Below are 25337 nucleotides of genomic sequence, written 5' to 3'. Positions count from 1 at the left end.
AAATCTACTGCAATTGAATAAACATCACAGCTTTCTATACAAAAGTTTAAGTTTTATTTCTTGTTCTTTTTTTTCTTTCAAAGGGAATTTTGATCAAACTTAGTTTCTCTAGGAAAAGGTAAGACTTAAGCTTTCATGAAAAAAAGTCAAAATATCCATTATAACTCACATTTGCAGAACTTGTTTATATTACAAAATTGAAAGGATGGTTTGAGTACATGTGATTTTTGTGTAACCTGTGGGTTAAACAAGTATCAAGAATCTGAAGAATGAGAAAAAGAATTATACCTAAAAATAGAAGTATTAGTAAAATGACTTAGGATTTAGCTAAACTTTTTAAATAGTTCCTTTCGCAAACTTATTTCACTTCAAAATATTTTCTTTGCAAATTCCAAAAATATCTAGTGATCAGCAAACTAAAAAGATTTTTTTGACATTTAAAAAACATAAATTGGGGCTGGATAGATGGCTCTTCAGTTGAGAAGCACCCACTGCTTCCCAAAGACCCAGGTTCAATTCCAGTACCCACATGGCCGCTCATAACAATTCCAGTTCCAAGGGATGCAACACCCTCCTCTGGCCTCCATGGGCACCAGGCTTTCATGGGGTTCACAGACATATATACAGGCAAAACACCTACGCACAAAAAGAAAGATTATGATATCTGAAATTGTAAATTGAGTGTGTGTGTGTGTGTGTGTGTGTGTGTGTGTGTGTGTGTGTGTATCTACAATCATTAGATAAGACTGTCCTCCTCCAAACATAAAACAAGTAGTAAAATTCTGAGGTCCTTTGCTGATTTATCACTCTTCAAATTTTATTAGTAAAAGACAGTTTTATTGGAAATATTTTCAATTATTTTAGATTTGTCTATTTTATTTTCTAAAACTGGATGAGTGTTTTGATCACATGTATGTCTGTGTAGCATATGCATGCTTGGTGCCTGTCAATATTAGAAGAGTGTATCAGATCCCCTGGAACCAGAGGTGCATTTGGTTATGAACTGCCATGTGGGTATTAGGAATTGAACCTGAGGTCTCTGCAAGAATAACAAGTGCTCTTAAACACTGAACCATCTCTCTAGCCCTTAAAAATATGTTTTAACTTAATGCACAGTCAACTTTAAGACTAATACAGACCATAACTACACAAAACTACAAGCATGTAATATTAATGCAATAAAACTCTAAAAGAGGTCAAATTAGCAAATTTATTGATGTTATTTAATGTAAAAGTCCTACATAATCATTAAAATGACAGAAATTTGCTATATACATTGAAAAATAAATGAAAGTCTAATGTAAGAATAAAAAGTATTTGTGCTGTAAAAGAATTGGGGAGAAATACAAGGTCATTTGAGAAAAACCCCTTTGTGTTTTCATTCTGTTAAATACTTTGTTTGTGGAGCTGTGAAGAGTTCAGAGGTTTTTGCTTTTTATAAGATGCCTTGTCAAACAAAGAATGTTCTGTTTCACAGATGATGTAAACAAACAAGGATATGTTGGAAGGATGAACAGGGAGTATTTTCTCAAGTGCCTTCATCTCCCACTGACATAAATATTCAGCCTTTGGCATGCTACTGTTAATCTCCGACTCAGAATAATCCACTTATTTCCTTATAGTTCATGGTACGGTTAGGGAATATGTGAAGTTAACTCTAGGAAATGAAATGAACTGTACTAAGAAACTTGCTGCTTGAGAATATGGCCCCTAGAATCAGAGACTTGGGTTCATATCCCACCTCTATTGTATCCTAACAATGGGTCTTTGGCCAGGTGACTAAGTCTCAGGTTTTGGTATATGAAAAATGAAAATAGAAAAAGCAACTCTGTTTATAGGGTTATTATACTGCCAAATGTTGGATTTGTAAAGTCTGATATTTTGATGGATTTTCCAACTAACAAGTCAATCTTCCAGTTTAATGAATCCTTATAGAACACATGAGACTCCTGGGTCAGAATTCATAAACAGTAAATTAGTAGTAGCAATGCAAGGCAGCAGTATTTGGGTTGTTTACTCAAACTTTATTCCATAAGCTAATATGGAGGGTGTCAGTGTAAGCAATGTATTACCTACAATAGGAGAATCTCAAGCTTGAGAAACATTTATCTTTGATAATGTGTCACAGAAAATCTAGCTCATTGCTATAGAGGGAACTACATTCTCTTTGTTTCAACCACTGCTCTAGGCAATCTTGTTCTTCAGTTTAGAGGGAGATGTTCTTTGTATCCTCCTAAATTGTTCTCTCTATATATGGCTTTTTAAAATATGATTTTATTTTTATTTCAAAATATTATTTTTATCCATTTGGGGGGTGCCCATAGAAGATTAAAAGAGGGCCCTAGATGCACTAAAGCTGGAGTTACAGGTGGTTGTGAGCCACTCCATACAGGTGTTGGGATCTAAACTCAGGTACTCTGGAAGAACAGCAATGTACTATTTGTTTGTTTTGTTTTGTTTGTTTCTTTGTTTTATGAGACAGGGTTTCTCTGTGTATCCCTGGCTGTTCTGGAATTCACTGTGCAGACCAGGCTGGCCCTGAACTCACAGTCATCTGCCTACCTCTTCCTCCCAAGTGCTGGGATTAAAGGCGTGTGCCACCACTGCCAGGCTCAACTGTTCTTAATTGTTGAGTCATCCCTCCAGTTCTTCCATACACATACCTTTGAAAAGAAAATCCCACAAGACATACAAAATATGTGACAAAACGAAGGAAAATTTTCTTGGAATAGTGAGGTACTTTACAGAAAGCATTTAGTATGGTGTGTCATATGTACTAGGTGTCCAATAAAAATGAACTCTATAAGCCACCACTACATTATTCAAACTGCAAACTACATAAATAGATTTTGTATTCTTTCTGTTACTGTTTAAAAAAATAGATAATGGATCAGGATATAGTAAATGTGTTTGTGTGTGTGTGTGTGTGTGTGTGTGTGTGTGTGTGTGTGTGCATATACTACTTGCTAAAGATACAATTTTAGTCATTCACTATTGGGAAATGGATGTAACTTGGTGGTACAGTACTTGGCTAGTATGTGTAAGACCATGTGGTTGTTCTCTAGCATATTTATGTGTGCATATACACACATAAATACATGTATGTGGAATTGTGTGTACACTATAAATTCAAAACAAGTTAAAATATTTAGGAATTTGTTATTAAAGTCAGATATACTCTTAAAATAATTAGACATTACACACATATTTAACAGCTATTAGTAAAACAAAACCTGAGATTCATGAATGTTTCCAGTGATGAGTTCTTGTTAACCACACCAAGGAAAACAACTATAATCTGCCCCCTAAAGGCCCAGGGATCTGACTCATAATGGCTAATTGAGGATGGGGGTAAAGATAAGGGAAAAAATCAAGCGTAATTACTATCTCCATTCAGCATTACTATCCACATTATAGTAGGAGTACTATCTGTGTTGTTTGAAGATATATCTAAGAATTACAATTGGCAAGCATTAGCCTATAACAAAACATTTTCCAAAAATATGTAGACATTGATGTTTTTGTGGAAATCTACATAAGTTCTCTGTAAAGTCTTTCTATAATAGTTTCACTGACTATAGCAACTATAGCTCATTTATCCTTTGCTTTTTATTTAGATTATGTTGATATATTTACGTGTCAATATGTTCTTTCATAATTATTCGCATAGTATTCATAAAGTCTTTACGTTATTGCCTTAGTTACACAGTGAACTCTTCAAAAACACATCTTTCCTTACATGCACCTTTCTCTCCATACAGTAGATACAGATCATTCTTCTTGCCTTTGTGTTGACATTGTCTAAGTTAATTGACTAGGTAACTAGATTACCATGCCCTAAGCTTTTATGATCTGATCTTATCTGATCTGTCTGCTCATCATTGTCAGAGAACTTGAAAACTTGTAAATATTCAAAAGTTTTAGTTGCCTGTTGTTATGTGACTTCTGCATCAGTAGCCCTATCATTCTACTATCATTAGAATTGGTAAGGTTACCTTATTAGACAAACCCAATGACCCTTGTTCACCTTCCTCCTGTCTGAATTTCATGCATTTTTGGTAAGGTGACAATTTCTTTCACCTTATAATCTCCCTTATTTCAAAATAGCTTCCTCTGTCAGATTATCTGTCTGGAAACACCTATCCCCTTTTCGTCCTCTTTGGGGTCGCTTCAAAATGCTGAGACTCTTCTAAAGGCTTCAGAGATTGTTGTTCTGCTTCATTTTATTTTTTATCCATCTAAACTTTATTTCCAGCAATTTTTTTCTAGTGACTAGTGAATAGAGCCTAGTCACAACTGAGCACTGAACGTATACAAATTGTGTGTGTGTGTGTGTGTGTGTGTGTGTGTGTGTGTGTGTGTGAAATTCTGTCCTTTCTCTTAAATTCCTTCCCGGTATAACAAATAAGAGCTAAAGGATAATATACCTCTCATAAACAAAGTTACTAAATCAGATACTGAACTTATCTTTCTCCTACAGTCTGATTTTCCTTTTGTACTAGGTATTATGGTTACAAGTATCTCTAGTCACTGTACTTAATTTATCAAGTTGAGTGCCTCAGAATTAATAGAAAGAGATAAAAATGGTACAAACAGGAAAGCAAGAGATCAAAATATCTTTATTTGCAGATATCATCTTTGCATTTTAAAAGTCCACCAAAAAGTACTTAGATCAGATACATAATCTCAACAAGTCAGCAGAACACAAAATCAACAACAGAAAAACCAGTAACCTTTCTATAATGAACTTGTTAAGAATGGATTTAGGTTTAAAAAAATAGCTCATTCACGATGGACTTAAAGATACCTAGGAATAAGCCTAACCAAGAGGAGAAATACCTTTATAATGAATCATTAACACACTGAAGAAGGACATTAAAGAAGGCACAGAAGATACTACGACCTGGCTGTTTTACAAAATATGATATACGAATTCAACACAGCCATCCTCAAAATTCCTAATGTTTTCTTCATAGAAATAAGTAACAACAACAACAATAATAATAATCTAAAGTATATAAGAAAGCATAAAATCCCAAATAGCCAAAGTAATCAAAGCAGAAAGAACAATACTAGTGGTATCACAATGAGCCTCAAATTATACTGAAGATTTATAGTAACAAAACTTCATGTTGCTGGAACAAAAACACAGATGTATGTTAATAAAGTAGAAAGAACCCAGAAACAATTGACGCAGCCATAACCACCCAATTGTTGACAAATGTGTCAAGATACATACTAAATGAAAGATAGTCTCTTCAACAAATGTTACTGGAAAAGCTGGATATCTACATGTAGATGAATGAAAACAGATTCCTATCTCTCACCATGTACAAAAATTAATTCAAAGGGGGTGAAAGGCCTTAATGTAAGACCTGAAATGCCAAAACTACTAGGGGGAAATATTAGGCATATAGGCGACATAAGCAGCCACCTTCTGGACAGGAATACAATAGCACAGTATATATAGCAAGAATTGAAAAAAATAGAATTCTGTGAAATTAGAAAGCTTCTGCAGGTTAAAGGAAACAATCAGGAGAATGAAGAGGGAGCTACAGTGGGAAAATACGTAAATTACATATTATATAAAAGATTAAAATCTAGAACATAAAATTGAACACTGGAAAAATTATCCAGTCAATAAATATTAAAGAATGGAATAGTCCATTCTCAAGAGAAGAAGTACAAATGGTCAATAAAGATCACGGAAAGTGTTGAATATACTCAGTGATTAGGGAAATACAAATTAAAACTTCTTTAAGATTCTTTCATTTGCCAGGCGGTGGTGGCACACACCTTTAATCCCAGCACTAGGGAGGCAGAGCCAGGAGAATCTCTATGAGTTCAAGGCCAGCCTGGTCTACAGAGAGAGATCTAGGACAAGCACCAAAACTACACAGAAAAACCCTGTCTCAATCCCCCCAAAAATTCCTTTTTCTACAAAGAACTAACTGAAGGTAACTAAGAAATGCTGAGAGAGACAGTCTTCCCCAGGGAAGAGCACAACAATTGGTTATCCAATATCAATTGCCAGGCCTGAAAACACAGTACCACTGTATGAACCAAGCAGGCTATATTTAGAAATATGTATGCATATACAACATTTAATGAAAAATGAGGCTATGACTTTGAAAGAGATCAAGGAGAGGTATATGGGTAGGTATAAGAAGAAAAGGGAGGAAAGAAATGTAATCATTAAAATCTAAAAAATAAAATAAGTAATAAAAATTTTGATATATACACAGTGAAGTATTACTCAGCCACAAAAAGAATGAAATTTGGATATGTGCTAGAAAATTGATCAATTGATCATCATATTAAATGATACAAGCCAGAGTTTAAAAGGGAAATATATGTTTTCTCTCATTTTTGAATACTGAATTTTTACAGATGCATAAACACATACAAATGGAAAAGAGATTAGCATGAGTGTGGAAAGGGTAGAAGGAAGGGGACATAGGGGCAAATATGCTCAGAATACATTATATCATGGATGACATTGTTGATATATATCCCAATATGATATACAACTAATGTATATGAATAAAACACACCAAAACTATTAAAAGAAAGAAACCAATCTGAAAATGCTATATATCACATGATTCCAAATCTATACTTTTCCTGGGAAAGACAGAATCTATGGAGCTAATAAAAAATGATCAGTGGCTGTCAAATACTGGTGTGGAAGTAGGGTGGAGTGATGAATGGTTGAAGGATAAAAATGGTGCATACACATGATATGTTTCTCAAATCCTACAGATTACACTACTCTGGGTGAATGTTCATCTGAACTTTAATTAACAATGTACTAAATTAGTTCAGTAATTTCTAATACTCGTGGTGTAGATGGAAAATGGTTTCTGCTCGATTTTCTAAAAATGTAAAATGACTTAAAATGTCTTAATTCTTTTAAATGCAAAAATACTTCAAATTAAAATAATAAAAATAAAATGGTAAGTAAATAAACAAAAGATCAGTGTCTGAGTTCCTCTCCATACATTTCCTAGTTAAGCACAATCAAATTTAATGCATAAACAAACCTTAACTTAAAAGTGTTAGAAACAGCTGGGTTTCCATTGGTCACAATTCGATGGTTTTCAACCAGTCCCAGGCAGCCAAGTGATCCAACAGCCAAATGCCTTAGTTATAATCAATAAGGTAGTTTCTCTCCTTTCAGGCTTGGCTTATCTAGTCCACCATTTCTTGTGATGGATGGAGTGTTCTGAACGTTTTTCTGGTTTTTAATATTGCTGAACTCATGAATTATCACTTATTCAAATAAACTTTGATTTGCCTTTGATTTTTTTTCTCTTTTCATTGGGAAGTAGTGAGGGCTTTTAGTTGTTGTCTTGTTTTTCAGGAAGAGTTTGGTGGTGGAGGTCTTTAAGACATGCTACATAACACTGTACCTCCAGGAAGGGGCACATCAGTCCTTTGTGTAGGATACTCTCCTGGCAAGAAGGGGAGTGTGAAATTTAAATCTTCCTTTGGAGAGTTTCATTTCCTTTTGTTTCAAGTCTTTTCTGTTCCCCTCTTCCGCCACACACCTTCATGGATTTTCCTCTTTGTGGACATTTCCCTTACTTCCAAGGAGATGTAGAGACCATCTAGCTCTCCTTATTGCTTTCACAGTATGGAAGCTGTAATAGTCCTAGATCAAAAACCAGGAGAGTTGGTCTGAAGATATCCTTTCCCTTAAGTTCTTGGAGAGAGACAGCTGATGAGGTTGAGCTTGTGCTTTCTCTTGAGGCATGATAGGCAAGCCTTGGCAGGGGTGTTAGGTGGACCCTATGGAGAGCAGGCAGTTAATGGTGTACTTGGATCTTTTCTGGTCATTGGCTGGAAAGGTGAGGTCAGTTGAGAATTCTCTTCAAGAATGCTATCTATCAGGAACCATAATGACAGAATAGTTGATGGGCGGGGCTAGAGAACCTGGTGGGGGGAGGGGAAGGGAGGAAAGAGCGAAAAGGGTGTCAGAAGACTAGAGGGGAGGGGAGGGGAGGAGATGGGTGGGGAGGGGAGAGCCGGGAAGAACAAAGGGCTGAGAAAACACTGAAGGAGAGGAGACATACTAACACCAAGGGACTACAGGAGCAGGGACAACAGGTTGATTTAATCTCTCAGGGCCAGGAAATTCCATAAGGCACTCAGCCAGCATGGCCTTGAATCCTGAGGATCTCGGAAGTGGGTTCCGGCATAGCAAGGTGTCATCTTTCATCAACGAGCAAATGGCCAAGCATGACAAAGGCCCTGATTTCTACCTTGAAAACCTATCCCTGTCCTGGGAGGAAGTGGAAGATAAGCTCAAAGTCATCCTGGAGGATAGAGAGGTGCCTATCGAGGCTCGGGAAGCCTGTGCCTGGGGCACCCTGGCCTTGGCTGTACGTTTTGCTCACAGGCAAGGCTGTTTACAGGGGCACGGGGTGCAGTGGCTACAAGACTTGTCTGGTATGCAGAAAGTGTCTACACTCTCCTTGCCATCAGACCTGAGGCAGCTCACGCACCCACAACAAATGGAGCGGAGGGAGGTAGCTAGCCAGCTACAACTGGCCCGGGCCAAACTGGCAGAGGTGCAGAGGGAGCGAGACCTGCTGAGACTGAAGATCATTCAGGCAGTAAGCTTGTCACCTGGTCCTGCCTTATCCCTGCCCATCCCACCCCTCTGTGAGTACCCTGTTCCCAGAACAGATCTCAACCCTCTCCACTTCTCCCCAGGAGCTGAGGGCTCTTCCCAATGCAGTAAAACCGGCTGTGCCCATTCCTTCTGCTGTTGTCAGAAGAGCAGGGACAGAGTTACAATGGTCAGCTGCAAAAGAAGACTTGGCAGAGTTGATGGCTGTTGCTACAGGAAGAAGAGAAGAGAAAGCAGAGATGACAGCAGCTGCCCTGGCAGAGACAATATCTGCCCCTGAAGAGGTCTCAAAGGAGCCCAATGGAAGTTTCCTAAAGCTTCTTGAAGTCATGAACTGGAAAAATTATCCCTTGAAAAGTCAGAAAGTAGGAGATCTCAAATCCCAGGAGACATCTATGTGCCCTCTCTCCCAGTCCCTGAGTCTTAGATCCACATCCTCCTCTGAACCCATTACTGTCCAACTCCCTGCCTCATTCACATATTCATATGAAAGCCCCTTCCCAGCCATACCTACCACATCCCAAATAACAAACCCAGACAGACCCCCTCAGATATATCCCTACTCCGTGGCCTCTGAGATGAGTCAGCTATCTGATACAGGGATCCACAGAGGAGACCATCAAGAACTGCAGAAAGACAAGAGATCTTCGGCATTCCGCAGGCCTGGGGATTGGGACTGCCCTTGGTGTAAAGCTGTGAATTTTTCAAGGAGGGAAAGCTGCTTCCACTGTGGGAAGGGAATCTGGCTGCAAAACCCTTAGTGAATTTGGAATGTGAAATAGAACAGAAACAAACCAATGGAAAATCATTTTTTGGGGGGAGGTGGGTGGAAGGTACTAGGTAGAATTGTGGAAGGTGAATGGGGGGCAAGAAAATGGGATAAAACTTGGTGTGAAATACTGAGACAGTAGAAATGGTGTGGGGAGACAGAAATTTTGATTATATCTGCTGTATTCTAGATCCCTAGCATCATTCACAAACCCAGAATAGCTTCTCTCTCTCTCTCTCTCTCTCTCTCTCTCTCTCTCTCTCTCTCTCTCTCTCTCTCTCTCTCTCTCTCTGTGTGTGTGTGTGTGTGTGTGTGTGTTTGGTATGCATATGTGTATGCCCTCCCTAGTGTCTGGTAGACCTAGATAGCTAAATATACAAAATCCCTCCCTCCCTTTCCACATACCTAACCCTTAAGTGATAGAGCCAGAGGGATTGTTTGACCCAAACTGATTCTCAGAGTGGAGGTTCTGAAGAGAGGTAGATTCTATAGTCAGGGTGGGATTGGGTAAAGAACTGGTGGTGGATCACTGGAAGTTGGGGTCATAGCTAAAGATTCTGGAGACCACAGCCCATCCATGGCCCTGACAAAGGTAGAAAACAGAACTGGCTGCTTTCCAAACAGCTTTAGAGGGATACTAGAAACTCCAGGGAGCTGACAAACAGAAAGAGACACAGAGGAGTTGATCGGCTGACTACAGAGAACTCAGCTACCTTTTATTTCTCTGCGGTTGTGTTACACAGGTTCCATTTTACCTAGTTCCCTTCTCTTTAAGCTAAAAAGTAGGTTTCTGTTCTGAGCAACTAAATCATTCTCATATCAGAACATTTTTCTTTTATAGTTTGATATTTCCTAAAAGCAACAACAACAACAACAACAATGTCTCATCTAGGCCACACTGGTCTCAAATTTACTATGTAGCCAATGATGACTGACTCTAGATCCTCCTGCCTCCACTTCCTAAGTGTTGAGATTATAGGTGTATGTTACCATGCCTGGCTCAGAAATGTAGTTTCAAAACAATGTACCATTAGATAACATAATGGAATTGGCAGGGGAATTGAAGAGGCAGCGAGCGAGCACTGAGGATTTCCTTATCCCAAGTCTCCAGGAATGAACTGGGTGGGGTGCCTATGTTCTGAAGGAATTCTATTACCAGAAACAGGTCAAGCCTCAGGTAGTTGTTCCCATGAATCAACTGGATAGGAGGCTCACGTTCTGAGAGAGAAATAATACAAAAAATAAAGCCATCAAATGAAGCTGGAGATGGGTTAACCTTGGGTTTATGCTTGACTCAAATTAACTTGGCAGAGATTTGCCACCCCTATGAGAATTCTGAAAGACTATGGAGGATGCCAGCACCAGGTGCAAACAAGGTTTTCTATGATTATGCAGCCCTTTAACAGGGAACTCTTCCCTAGTCCTCAGTGTGCAGAACCAGAGACAGCTCTGAACAGGAAAGTCAAGCCACTGCTCCAAGGTGAGTCAGCAACTGATAGTACACAGAGGCTTTGAAGGTCTATATAGGCCAAAGCACAGTGCTAACTGGTGGGATTCTTCCTTCCAACTCAGCAGCATGCTAAATGAAGGAGAATGTGGGTTTTAAAGGCTCTCTGGGTATATTCAGAAATGTTAAGTACAACAGATCCCTATCCTAGTGGGATGTGATTCTGGAGGAAGGTGGGAGTTGGGGGAGTAAAGGGTGGGGAGGAGGTTGGTCTTCTCCTTCCTCTCTCATGGCTATAAGGTATGTTGAAATTAACTGTGTGTGTATTTTAATCCACAGGTGGGAGGAAGAGGAGAGACTGCATCTGGACCAGACTAAGTCCTTGGCTGTTCTCTAGGCACTACAGACCTAGAGAATGAGAAGCTGTTGTAGCCATGAAACACCTACAGGAGCATATATGTGACTTTAGGTTGTCTGTTATTGGTGATGGGGCAGTCACTATTAGGATTAGGGGCCAGATCCCCAGCCTGCAATTTTCCAAACACCTTTTGGGCTTTATCCTCCTGTAGTACAGGATTTCCTAATCTCAATGTACCTGATACCTGGATTTGGATCATTCTTTGTTAAAGATTCTTGTGCATTTTAGGGTGTCCAGTGGAACTCCCAGGCTCTACTTATCTGAGTGACCCATTCTCTACTCCTTCAATTGTGACAACTAGAATTTCCTCTTGGATATAGCCACATGTCCACTAGAGGGCAAAATCAACCCGAGTTAGGAACCTATCAGGCAAGTACTTAAAGGAGTGAATGGGTGAAGAATCAAGGCAGGGTCACAGAGCCTGGAGTAGCCCAGCAATGTCCATTAAGCCTGGCTTTGACTTTGAATATTCAAGCACATTCGAGGTGGAGGCAGAGTAGAAACAATACTGCTAGGTTAAAGAGTGTGGAACACTTCTGCAAGGACTCTAGGCTGTGAAGGGAAGTAGTGAACCAAGCTTGAGACATGGAACAAGGGAAAACATGAGCCACTCAGAAGGAGGTAGCTGAAGCAAGCTTGAAATATAAGAAAATATGTGAAAGAATAAGGTCCCTTAAAGTACTGAGGCATGGTTATTGGATTATTAAAATTTAAGATTCATATGACAAGGTCATTTGTTTGTTTTCTAAACAAAATCCCTCCAAAGTGCTGCTTAGATACATATACTTATGATTGCAGACTTGTGCTTTTAAAAGCCTTTGAAAGCCATTTTGCAAAGGGAGAGTGAGTCTAAGGGATGAGAGACAATGTAGTACAGGATCCTGCAGAACTGAGGAAGGCCAAGCAGGTAGCTCTTCTTATATATGTCTGTTTTGTAAAAGTAGTAGAATTATTTTCCCCTCTCCTCAAGAAGAAAAGAAAAACATGGATTTATTGACACAGGTAGATTTGGAAAGGTGGTTTCTTCCTTTGGGTTGGGAGGACAGAGGGAATGACTATGTGACTAAGTAACAGGAAATCAAGGGGGCTCGTGTGTTAGGCTTATGTGTTAGAATAAGCAAGGACTAGCCGGGTGGTGGTGGCACATGCCTTCAATCCCAGCTCTGGGGAGGCAGAGCCAGGTGGATCTCTGTGAGTTTGAGGCCAACCTGGTCTACAGAGTGAGTTCCAGGAAAGGTGCAAAGCTACACAGAGAAACCCTGTCTCAACAAAACAAAACAAACAAAAAAAAATGAGCAAGGGCAGATAAGGAGGGTTTCTGAAGGGTGACATATTTCAGAGTATTTAGGAGTTGGGGTGAGGGGAAATAATGGATTGTTTCAGATGGCTGACTCATCTGAGACAGGGCCCAGCCAAAAGGAAACTCTGCTTGGAGATAGCAGCAGAATTCTAGAACAGGGCTTGGTGATAGAGGTTAGGAAGGGTGTCAGGCTAGGAAGGACATCATAAGAAAGACACTAGACACAAGCCTCAATAGTGTTATCACTTATTTTTTCTAGTAAAAATTTCTACTTCTTTGGAGATGGGTTTTATGTTTGGATGGATTGAGGAAAAATAAAAAAAAAACTTCCTGAAATCATATATTGTATACCTTATTTATTTTACACTATAAAGTGGAAAGTATGGTGTCGCATGCCTGAGATCTTAGCATTTGGGAAGGTGAAGTGAGGAAATCCACACAATTCTGAAGATAGCCTAGGCTACACACCGAGTTCAAGCTCATGCTGGGCTATACAGAAAGACCTTGTCTCAACAAAATAAATTAAAAATACTAACAAAACAGAAAAAAATGACAACCAAAATTAATTCTGAGTATGTCATTTGAGTACCTTCTATAAACATCACAGAGGTGGTAAGACTGGAAACTTAGTGATAAAGGTAGCTAAAAACAAAGAAGCCTTTAAATACAATGCTGCTGGGCCAAAGAGATGGCTTAATGGGTAAAGAGACTTGCTACCAAGCCTAAAAATCCAAGTTCTATCCTGTAATCCAAATAGTGGAAAATGCAACCAATTCCTGTAAATTGTCTTCTGACTCCATATGTGCACATATTTGAATGCACACAAAACACAAAAACAAATGCAAAGCATTTTTAAAAATACATTACTGAAAGTGAGGAAAAGGGAGGAGATTTCATGGGGCCTATATAATGCCTTTGTCTAGAAGAGTTAATTTCCCATCTGTCTCAGCTCTACTGGACCTTCCTTTGGAAATACCAACAGTTTTCACAGAGCATGATTACAGAAATCCCCTTTGTTGACCACCAACTTTCTTTTTTTTTTTTTTTACTCTTTCACAACTGAGACTTTATTGGTTGAGTACACAGACATTTCAATTCTTAAAACATGGACCCAAACTCTAAGAGTCAGACATTGTGTTCATGTACCCAAAAGAGCCATGTGTTTTTTCTCTTTGAACTTATTCCAGTGATGTTCCAGCCTAAACTTGGCAAGTTTTCCCTAAGACCTCACATAACAATCAAATGCTCACAATCCTCAATTCCACTGACTCACAATTTTATGCCACATACAGTACATATTCAAAATTTCAATCTTTCACAGCACATTATCACAATTGTTAGGAAAATGGACTGCCGTGACCAAAGACAGTTCTGACAGGGCAAGGACCGAGGAGTGGTTTTTAGGATACAGTTCTACTAGAAACACGAGACCAGAAATAACTGAAAATATTCCAGACACAAATGCACGGCCAAGACTCCAAGTATGCTTTGTGTTGTAGGATATAAAACTAGCCCCCTCTACGGAATGTTATGGTGACCCCCGAGACACTCACAGCCTCTCCTGATTCAGTATCCTGCTCTTTTCTGGTTGTACCAAAAAATAAACAACCAGCAAGTGATTTAACCTCTTAAAAAAATCATTTACACTTAAAAAATGGGATGAGGCGGGACTTCCTCCCACCTTTTAAAAATGTTTCTAGAGCTACTAAAAAACTCGCATTTACAAAATAGTTGATAAAAATATTCCTCTGGATTTTACAAGAAGGGAGGCGGGGACACTGACAGACACGATGGATGGTTAGTCGGACTTGGCTTCTTTCTCTTCGACTTCAGAGGCTGGACTCTGGTTCTCAGCCTCTCCATTTTCTGCAGGCACGTCTGTGGTCTGCTGGTCAGCCACCTCCGCCTGTTTGCCCTTTGCTCCCCTCTTCCCTTTGGTTTGCACTTTTTTGTCTGACGGTTTATCCTTTGCCGTGGCCTTCTTCGGCTTCCAGTCCACCTTGGCAGGGGCGGGCTTGGGCTCCGCCTTCGCCGCTCCATCCGCGCTAACCTTCCTCTTGGGCATCGTGGCGGCGCTGGGTGAGAGGTGCGTGGGAGGCCGAACCCGTCACGGAGCTACACCGCCTCGGCCGCCACCGCACGAACTGCTGCGACCCGCCGCGGGGGCGGTGGGAGAACCGGATCGACCACCAACTTTCTTAAGAGTCATCTATACACTAAGAAGCCAAAATTACCTAGTGGTGACTCTAAATAATGGAAAAGAAAACCTTAAAGCATATTCCACTTAAAAACAACAGCATCTTTCCACTTCTGTTTTGCATCATATGGGATAAATACCAAAAGTTGGACTAGCCAGGTGGTGTTGGCACATGCCTTTAATCCCAGCACTTACTTGGGAGGCAGAGGCAGGTGGATCTCTATGAGTTCAAGGTCATCCTGGTTTATAAAGCCAGTTCCAGGACATCCAGGGTGTTACACAGAGAAACCCTGTCTCAAAAAAACAAAACAAGAAGTTGGACTAGGTATACACACAGAAACATTACTTACTATACAGAAACATCCCTAAATGCCTCTAAATACAAGTAAGGTTTTTATGTGGTCTTTTTATTCTGCTATTTTTTAAAAGGAACTGGTTTAACCAGCATCATTCTTTACATCTTCTCCATATAAATATTTCCTTCATTCTGTTTGCATTGGCAAAAACAGGAGGAGGCTCGGAGAATAAAAGAGAAGGAAGGGAATACAGGGAGATGATCAACAAGAAATATGCATGAAAATTTATAATGAAACCTAGTATTTTATATGGTAAGGTTTCTTTCAAGAATTTTTAAAAATTTATTCTTCTCTGCTACATTATATCCCAACCACAGTTTCCCCTCCTTCCACTTCTCCCAGGTCCCTCCACCTTACATTTTCCCCAGATATACTGCTCCTCCTTTTCCCTTCAGAAAAGAGCAGGCCTCCCAGGGATATCAACCAAATATAGCCTAACAAGTTCCAGTAAGACTAGGCACATCCCCTCATATCAAGGCTGTACAAGGCAACCCAGCAACTAGTAGAAGCAAAAGGGTTCCAAGAGCAGACAAAGGAGTCAGAGACAACCCCTACTCCCACTACAAGTCCCACAAGAACACCAAGCAACACAACTATAACATACAGAAGTCCTATATCAGACTCATACTGGCTCTGTGATTGTCACTTCAGTCTCTGAGTCCCAATGAGCACAGCTTAGTTGATTCTGTGCACCATGTTATATGGTAAGTTTTAGAAAGATTTTAAGTGGCTTGTCATGTAGCTCAATTAGTAGAGTGCAGTATGCAGGAGACCCTAGGTTTGAGTCTCAGTACTTCAGAAACTGAATGTGATATCCCACATCTGCATTCCCAGTACTAGGAAGGTCTTGAGAGCTGGATCAAAAGTTCACAAGGTTATTCTTAACTACAGAGCAAATTAGAAGCCAGTCTGGTATACAGCAAAGAAAAAATTAAGAAAAAAATCCTATTCATGTGAGTAACTTAAATACATCCAGACTTTAGTGATCTGAGAGTTTCAGCCTGTCAACAAATGACATTTATGGAAATTCCACTTTATGTGTATATACTGTGTGAAGAGGCTCTGGAATAAGTTTCAGATTCAGTTAAAAAAGGAGACATTTCCTCTCTGAGAGTAAGAAGAAAGTGAATACAAAGCATGAACAAAGTCCTTTCCTTAAGGAGAGTCAAGGGAGGGGTATCAAGAGCAGATCAGGGTAATGGCTCTAAAAACACAAACATTCATTTAATATCTCTTTATATACAAGTAAGCATATTGCCTTTCATGTGAAGACTGTTATCTGGCCTAGAATTGAGTATGCATGGTTCCATATTAGCCTTGGTTTTATTTTAATGCATTCAGCACTTCAGGGTGGACATGTACATCACCCTCTGACTTTTTGTTGTTTCATAGTAATAGAGCTAGAACATACTCATCAAATAGCAACCATCTTATCTTGCCAAGGGGAACCATTATGCACTGTAGAGGGTAAGGTCAAATCTGTGCAAGTTGGTCCCCATCCTTAGGAATACATGTTGGAATATATGCTCTGATTAACAATGCTGAGGTGAGCACATTGCTTTCTTTAATGAGCGTTGGGTCATGAAAGGGAATTTACCTCTTTTAAATACATATTTTTTACATGGAGCTGTCATCTGTTATAAACATGCTCTATTGCCTAATTACAAGTCAAGTTATCCTTGGGTGGTGGACTTGTATCTCTCTTGATTCCATCTTTCTTCATCTCTATCTTCAGTTTGAATGTACCACCTAACCATATTCTGCCTCATCATTGGCAAAACAACTTTATTGATCAACTGATGAGAGCAACACATATTCACAGCATACAGGAAGATATTCCACAACACTTCCCCTTTTCTGTCTAATCAAAAAGGAAGGTTTTAACATAGTGAAAAATATATATAACAAAAAGTTATCAAGAAAAAAATTATAGTTACAATATCTAGTCTATTTGTATTTGGTAAAATTAAGAAACATTCTATCATCTATCCTATATTTGTGAGTCTAAACTTTCATATCTAATTTACCTTTTACTATAACCAAAGAAAATTATAACTATCTAGTTTTCTGCTCCATCAAAGACCCCAAAAGGATATAAGATTACCTGAGTAAATAGGAAGTAGATTGTAAGCAACTTCCAAAATTTTAGAAATGACAGAGACATCTTGCTGCCTGGAAAATCACTCAAAGTTCCTCTGTAATATTGGGGCATCTATCTTCAGCCTATAGGTCTAGAGTTTCTGGCATATTTTTCAGTGAAGCAGGAAATTAGGAACACATAAATTAATAGAAATGGGTTAATTTAGGATGAAAGAGCTAGCTAGCAAGAAGCCTGAGCCATAGGCCATACAGTTTATAATTAATGTGGGGCTCTGTGTGTTTATATGGGACTGAGCAGCTGCGGGACCAATGGGACATTGGAAAACTTCCGTCTATAGGGGGATATAGATATGATAAGACATGTCTGCTCTTGGCAGCACCAATCTACTTCAAAGAAAATGATGGGTATTGAAGAAAACTCTATATGCAGTTTACTTTGTTTGTGCCAAAACTTAGCTACTGAGCAAGAAAATGCCCTTGCCTTGATTGCTGGCAGTATGCTGTCCTAATGGGTCAAACAGGACACAAAAGAAAGTACTGCCAACCTTTGCCAAGATAAGGAATACTGCTTGCAGCTAAAGGAAATTGTAATAGGACAGGCCCATAGGGTCAAGAAAATTGGCTCAAACCAGTTGCCAAGGCATGCACATAATGTACTTTCTTATGAGCCAACCTGGAGTCAGCCTGAGGGCCTAGCAACAGGCACTGTCAAAGTTCCAGATCGTGCACAGTCAATGAGGGACAACCATGCAATGCCACCAGATTGGGACACAGCTTGGGTGCTGGGAGGAGGGTATATAAGGCCTTCCCCATCATCGAATAAATGAGACTGTGGTTTGCCTTAAAAAAAAAAGTCAAGTTATATATTAGTTATTTTAGCATCTTTTCTAAGAATTGGTCAATTTCTTAAAATAACGAGCTCCAACTCTCTGTATGAAGCTTCCATTAAATAAAGGTTAATTATTGTGTGCTTTACATTTAGAATAAAGACCTTGAAAAGCCCATGTCCTAGACAAACTTGTTTTCCCCTGCACATGTCTATGCTTCACTATCTTCTTGCCCTTGAGCACTGTTACACTTACCTGTGAAAATCTTGACTATCTTTATCTGTTTTAACCACTATGAATCATCTAAGATACCATAACTCTGTAAGTCAATGACTATCTTTTCATTTCTCTAGTAGTCTACTTGATATAGCAAATCAGTTATTGGATGTTTATCATAAAAATGAGAGTAATAGCTGAAAAAAAATGAGACATTGCAAGGAAAAATAGGAATTTGAACAAATTACACTAGAAAGGGATACTTATAAGTAATACATATATCAACCTGGAGAGATGACTCAGCAGTTGAAAGTGCTTGCTACTATTCCTGAGGACCTGAGTTTGACTTTCAGCAACCATGTCTGGGAGATCACAATAGCTCCAAGGGTTTTCACATTCTCTTCAAGTTGTTGTAAACAACCCCACACACATGGGCATATATACTCACACAGATTCAGACACAGGCACACTCAAACTCACAAGTAAACAAAAAATTTAAAATAAGTAATGAGTAATAAAAATAATGTGTAGTATTTTTAATAAAAAATTAAAAATAAATAATAAATAATATCACACACAAACATATATATATGAGGTGGAGAGGATAGAAGAGGTCAAAAAGAGGAGAAATTTACAAAGAATGCATTTTAGAAAGTCTTAGTTCCAAATCAGATTGAGGAGGGATGAGAGAAGTTTAGTGCAGCTACAGAATGTAAGACACATTGGGAATTATGATAAAGTTAAAAAACAAAAAGAATAAAACAAACCACTTTTTGTTGTTAGTAGCTTGATGTTTTAGGCAACACAGGAAATACTTAAATATGCAAACATTTAAATGTTTTTAGTTGCTGGACTAAGTTTCCTGAGACTTACTTACTTCCTTGTCTAATCACGTAAGAACCTGTCTTCTGAATTATCCTTGCTTGATTATAAATTTTTTAGGCATGTCCTATTTATTTTAATCTATTAGAAATTAGAAACCTTGTCATTTCCTTTTGCTCACTTTAGTACCTTTTACATAGAAGACACATTAAAAATAGTTGCTTCTTATGTAATTGATGCCTAACAGCTAAAATAGTCTTGACTGAAAACATACCTTTTATTAAAAATAAACACCTGCTGGGCAGTGGTGGCGCACGCCTTTAATCCCAGCACTCGGGAGGCAGAGCCAGGCGGATCTCTGTGAGTTCGAGGCCAGCCTGGGCTACCAAGTGAGTTCCAGGAAAAGGCGCAAAGCTACACAGACAAACCCTGTCTCGAAAAACAAAAAAACAAAACAAAACAAAAATAAACACCTGCAGTTAGGAATGAGTGAGTTATCATATATGAGTTATGAAACAGTTCAACTTTGAGGTGAAAAAGAGAAGCAGTTTCATGCAAAGAGTTCTTAGACAAACCTAAACTATATACTTGTGACCTATGTTTATATTCATTCCACCACCATGCAATATGCTAATGAATATGTTTCTTGAATTGATTGTGTATCTTATACCTTGGATATTCGGGGGTTAGAGTAAATGGTCAAAAATAAAGCACATGCGTTTGATCCCAATACTTCAGAAGCAAGAGCAGGTGGATCTCTGTTAGTTCAAGGCCAGCCTGGTCTACATAGTGAGTTCCAAGCCAGCCAGCACTACAAAGTGAGACTTTGGAGAGAGAGAGAGAGAGAGAGAGAGAGAGAGAGAGAGAGAGAGAGAGAGAGAGAGAGAGAGAGAGAAGAGAGAGAATGAGAATGAATGAGGGTAGTCATTTAAGGACATACCTCCTACATATCCTCAATCTCTCTCTTTTGTGAAAAGCAATTTTAAAGCACTTTTGTATAAAGTTTAGAAACTGCAAAATGATTACAATTTTCCTCACTTTATAAAAAAAGAATGGATTCTTTTTGGACTTGATCCTTACTTTTCATGAACTTATTATCTCTATTCTACTGCCCTCTGTTGTTCATTTTTAATCGGTGAGATTCTGCATTCATCTCCAGACCATACTGTGCACCAAGGGAACTGCAAACAGGACCACGGAGCCTTATGCAGGCAGAAATTAACATAAGTAATTGAACCTCATTTGTTATGATACAGATAGGTTCCTACAAAGAATGGGTAATAAATGAGAAGAGAGTACAGCAAACTGATTTGTGCATGAGCTCTGGAATCTGAAACATCTGCCCAAGTTTCAGTTGCCCAAGTCACTGGGAAAGTCTCTTTAATCTTTATAATCACCTGATTATATGGGTTATATGCCTCAAATTGGTATAGCTGGATCATACAAAATGTATATTTTTAGAAAAGGTCTTTCATGCTGATTTCCAAGTGGCCAAAATAATTTATATCCACACCAGCAATGACTAAGGGCTCCCTTCCTGTCTCTGACCCTATCTTCACTAGCATTTGCTATTGTTTATTGTCTTGATGATAGTCACCTAGGCTAGGGTGAGGAGGAACTTCAATATAGTTTTGATTTATATTTCTCTGATGGCTAAGTATGGAATACTTTTTTTTCAAATACTTATTTGCCATTGGCACTGACTTACAAGATAATTTGGATTTTTAACTTAATTTTTGCAATTCTTTATGCATTTTCCATATTAATCATCTGTCAGGTAAGTATTTAACAAAGGTATCATTATATGGGCCTTCTATCTATTCTTTTGAATGTGTTTCTCAGTAAACAAAAGCTTTCTTTATTTCATGAAGCCCCATTTGTCAACAGTTGCTCTTACTCCTTGAGCTGTCAGAATCCCATTCAGACAGTCCTTGTCTATTCCCAGATCTTGAAGCACTATCTATAAGATTTCCACTAGCTTCAAATATGTAGATTTTACATTACAGTTTTTGATTCATTTTGACCTGATTTTTACATAGGGTAGAGATAAGACTCTGATATTTCTATACATATAAATATCTAGTTTTCCAAGTAACTATTGTTAAAGAGGATTTTCCTCCACTGTATTCAACAGCTTTATCAAGAGTCAGATGGTTGTATCTGCTTGGTCTTATTTATGAATATTCCGTTTTATTTGCTTCATCTATGTGTCTGTTTTGTGCCAGTAGCATGCTAGTTTTGTTTCTATGAGTCTGTGTACAGTTTGAAGTCAGATATTGTAATGTCTACAACACTGCTCCTTTTGCTTAGGTGTCTTCTACTGTTTTGGGTTTTCTGTGTTTCCATATGAGTTTTGGATTATTTTAAACATTCCTGTGAGGAATGTTATTGAAATTTTGATAGAAATTGTACTGAATTTGTATAGCACTTTTAGTAATGTGGTAATTTTTAATAGTATTTATTCTGCTGATCCAATAACATCTTTCTATCTATTAGTATTTTCAACAACTTCTTTCTTTGAGGCTTTATAGTTTTCATTGCAGAAGTTTTTGACAAAACTCTACTAGGCACTGAGTCTAGTATCCTGTTTTCCGAGGCTGTCAATCTTCCTTTCACCTTACATCTAATCCTCTGTCATGCACATGCTCTGTACTCCAAACTGTGTCCTTTGTACACTGTATTTTCTTTTCATTTTATCATTCTGTGTATTCACTACCACAAACTCAGTACCTTTCCATTATCTTCCACCTCAAAAGATGGCTGCTCTCTAGCTGCTCCTAGTTTGTTCCCCAGAGATCTCAGCAATCAGTGTGTGTGAACAGTCTTCTTTCTATCCTTCTTGAATATAAGAAGCCTGTTTCCAAAGAACAAAAAAGCAAGCACATGAACAAACAGAAAGAAACCTGTCTCCATTCCATGAACTTTCTATTTATTTTTTGTTGACCATAACACTCTACCCCCAACAAGTTCAAAAGACTGACTCCTTCCATTCCTTCAGATTTCATCTCAAGCATCACTTTCTCTGAGAAGCTGCCCTGACCACCTAAATGAAAGCAGTCACCAATGTGCTTCTGTAACATGATCTTTTTTAGGCTCACCATCAAAATTACCCATTGCATTTGAGGGGAGTATTTTTTTTATAATCTGTGTGTTTCCCATAATTTAAAATGAAAGCTCCTTAAGAAGAGGCACTTACATCAATGTTGTGAAATATAAATACTCAATATCTAACATGCATGTTGAAAATGTCTGTTGAATAAACAAGTCTTTGTTTTCCATCTGAGAAAAGCAAGACACAGCAATTAGTATTTGTCAGTCCATAGGATAATATTGGAATCATAATCTACAGTTCACAGTTTGGAAGCTGTGAGTCTACTGCTTTAACCTGAAACTGTTCATGGCCACAAAGAATATAAGTAGTCACCCCAGGATACAAACTCAAGCAACTTAACTACAGAGACTCAAACTACAGAATCAAGGTAATAATGCTGGTAGCGAAAAATAAAACATCACAGTGCTAGAACTACACATGAGTGCTAGCTGGCCCATACCTTTCTCAGAAACTCACTGTTTTTTCCCCTTAGTTAATGGATATGTTCGTGGAAATTACTCTCCATGCCTGAGACTAGACTTATATGACATTTTCAGTTTTCTTCACTGTTGGGAAGGAAGTTTGAGAAGAAACACAGATCTGTAGCAGTAGAAATTTCTTTGCAAAATACTACTTTAGTATACTATGCTTAGCAGTAAAGACTCCTATGTTGAACAAAGTACCTTGCCTAGAGATTCCAGTAGCTGCTGTAGCAAATAAACAGAGGTTGGTTCCTGAATGCATTCACTGAAGCAACATTTGATTTTATTAGTAAATGTTCAAATATATTCTGGAGAACACGAGAAATTTTTCCTAAACTATTATTCTGCCATGAGAACGTTCCTTCTTCTGCTCCAGTTTATTTCATATAAAAATCTCCATCTCTCCTCTAAGATTATGCCATCACTGTTTAGGTTACTGTTGGTATTAGAACCTACTCTGAGTTTGCAAAGTGAACTTATTTGCAAACACTAATATATGTTATTTGGAGAGTGTAAGCCTCTCAAGAACTTAGAAAGTGGAACATTTTGGTCAAATACTCAGATTCCATGATCTCTTTTTAAAGGTCAGAAAACATGGAAATACTGACCTATCTAACATTAAGAGGTTAGGAAAAATAAGAAGTGCCAAGAAAAGAGCTTAAGGAAGAGTGAAAAAAGTTACTAAGGAGAAGACTATTCCATGTGATATCTAAAGTTAGGTAAAGAATGCTGTCAAAAAGAAATGGAAGATCGGGTATGCCAATTACACTGATAAATCAAGTAATCAGAGGACTTAAAAGTGACTTGGTCATTGTGGTTAGTGTTGTTGAGGTCACTGGAGACTTTGATGAGAGCAGTTTTGGTAAGTGGTGAATCTTTAAAAAATATGGGTACAGACAACTCACATTCTTATATGTTTTATGAAGGTATAATTTATTATACAAGGAATTACACACATTTAACTATGAAGTCTGTTGGTTTGGACATCTGCAAACATCTGTGATACTATTGCTCTTTGAAGTAGTTTTGTTCTTCAAGTGACCAAGAAATTGGGAACTATGGCAGGCAATGGAGTTGAAAGGATTTTTTTAATGGTATGAATTTTTAATGGTATGAATATTGATTAGTGTGTTTATAGATAGTGTGTGTGTGCGTGTGTGTGTGCGTGTGTGTGTGTGTGTGTGTGTGTGTGTGTGTGTGTGTGTATAAAATTCCATGATACAGGAAAATACAAGAAAACCAGTCAGATGATATATATGAGTAGACAATCAGGGAGAAGACCTAAAGGACAAATGAAGTAAAGAGCCTTAGTAATCTATCTATGCTAATAGGCTATATGGAGATTAGGTAGATATAGAAGCCCAGGTAGATAGAGCTGAAGTTCTTTCCTAATTGATTCATTTTCTTCAGTGAGATGGAATACAATGAGGAAGGCAAGAAAATATAAACTAGTCATTTAAGCAGATGGAAGACTGAACTAAGAATACATAGTAAAACCACTGAGAAGCATTAAGGATCCATTTGAAGTCTATGATAATTCACTTAAATTAAAATCAGTAAATGATATCATACTTCCCTTCAGTCAAGATCAGCAGCAAGAAAAGAGGCACAGTGTAGATGAATGTGTAGCCTTAAACAGGGCTGCAATTTTCACAAGCAAATAAGATGAAGGGAGAAAGAATAAAGAGAATGAAGGTGGTATAAATGGAAATGATTATAGCAATTGATCACTATATTTAAATATTCTGTGTGGGAAAAGAGAGACAGTGCAAACATGTGAGATAGTTAGCTCAGTGTCTTGGTGGCATCAATAGACTATTGGTAATGGGGTATAGACAAGTAGGGTACGGTAGCAAGAGAGGAGAATGCATAAAATGAGATAATGATGCGGTTTGTTACTTTATATTTTTATACTTTATATTTCAGGTGGTCTGCCATGCTTATTATGTTACTTTCTTGTTCCTAAGAAGATTTTTGGTTTTCAGTGCACAGAAGAGGCTAAAACCTTAATCCTTATAAAATAACTATAGAACAGAAATTCTGTAAAGATTGTGTTATGATATAAGGCATGAAACTAAAAAAGTACATACATACACCAGTCTTAGTCAGCTTACCAATGGCAACGTGGAATCAATTCTCATTCATAGTTACAAAATATAATCCATTAATTTTTATAAAACAAAAATCCTGATAACTCACTAAAAATAAACATATACTTCTGTTCAATAAACAAACTGAATAGAGCTGAATTTCATTAGTATTATACAATAGAGTGGTTATATTTCTGAGTTATATAGCTAAGGTATAATAGTCTGGTAATATTTCCTAAGCTGCAGCATATCTAATTTGCTGTTAACGCGGGGAAAACAAAGTACAATTGTCATGTATTTGCTATTTTAAGTTATATATAATTTGTATAAACAAGCACATTATCAAACTTTGAATGTTGAAAAATAATTTTGTCAGTTAGATATATAATCATTTACACATAATTAGTATAAAAAAATAATTAAAGCAAGGGCTCCCACCTGTAACATAAAACAGGCCCAAAATAGCTAATTTTATTTCCTTTCATCCTACACAGACCAAATAAGATATTGCTACTGTCTCAAGACCCTGCTGTACAATCTTGAACTTTTCTGGGGGTCAATTAATTCTGTAAGATTCAAGCTTTCAT

General features: G+C 38.0%; 2 protein-coding genes and 1 long non-coding RNA gene across 3 annotated transcripts in view; 1 reads left to right on the top strand and 2 right to left on the bottom strand.

Annotated features, from left to right (window-relative positions):
- LOC131899316 (uncharacterized) overlaps positions 1–7826 on the bottom strand; it is a 31557-nt gene extending 23731 nt beyond the window's left edge. Inside the window, exon 1 of the long non-coding RNA XR_009376076.1 lies at positions 7044–7826. This is a non-coding gene — a long non-coding RNA (uncharacterized LOC131899316). The remainder of the gene's footprint in view (positions 1–7043) is intronic.
- A 146-nt stretch (positions 7827–7972) lies between these two features.
- On the top strand, positions 7973–9429 carry Tex13a (testis expressed 13A). The gene is made up of 2 exons (XM_059250741.1): positions 7973–8618; positions 8719–9429. The coding sequence occupies exons 1-2, from the start codon at positions 8160–8162 to the stop codon at positions 9394–9396; spliced, it is 1137 nt and encodes a 378-aa protein (XP_059106724.1). The 5' UTR covers positions 7973–8159; the 3' UTR covers positions 9397–9429.
- Positions 9430–13828: 4399 nt separating this feature from the next.
- Positions 13829–14736, bottom strand: LOC131899315 (non-histone chromosomal protein HMG-14-like). The gene has a single exon (XM_059250742.1). It carries the CDS (start codon positions 14632–14634, stop codon positions 14368–14370), a length of 267 nt encoding a protein of 88 aa, XP_059106725.1. The 5' UTR covers positions 14635–14736; the 3' UTR covers positions 13829–14367.
- Between the last annotated feature and the right edge of the window lie 10601 nt (positions 14737–25337).

The sequence above is a fragment of the Peromyscus eremicus genome, chromosome X (assembly GCF_949786415.1).
Source record: "Peromyscus eremicus chromosome X, PerEre_H2_v1, whole genome shotgun sequence".
Lineage (NCBI taxonomy): Eukaryota > Metazoa > Chordata > Mammalia > Rodentia > Cricetidae > Peromyscus > Peromyscus eremicus.
The sequence above is the reverse complement of the archived record's forward strand: the minus strand, read 5'-3'. Positions and strand labels throughout refer to the sequence as shown.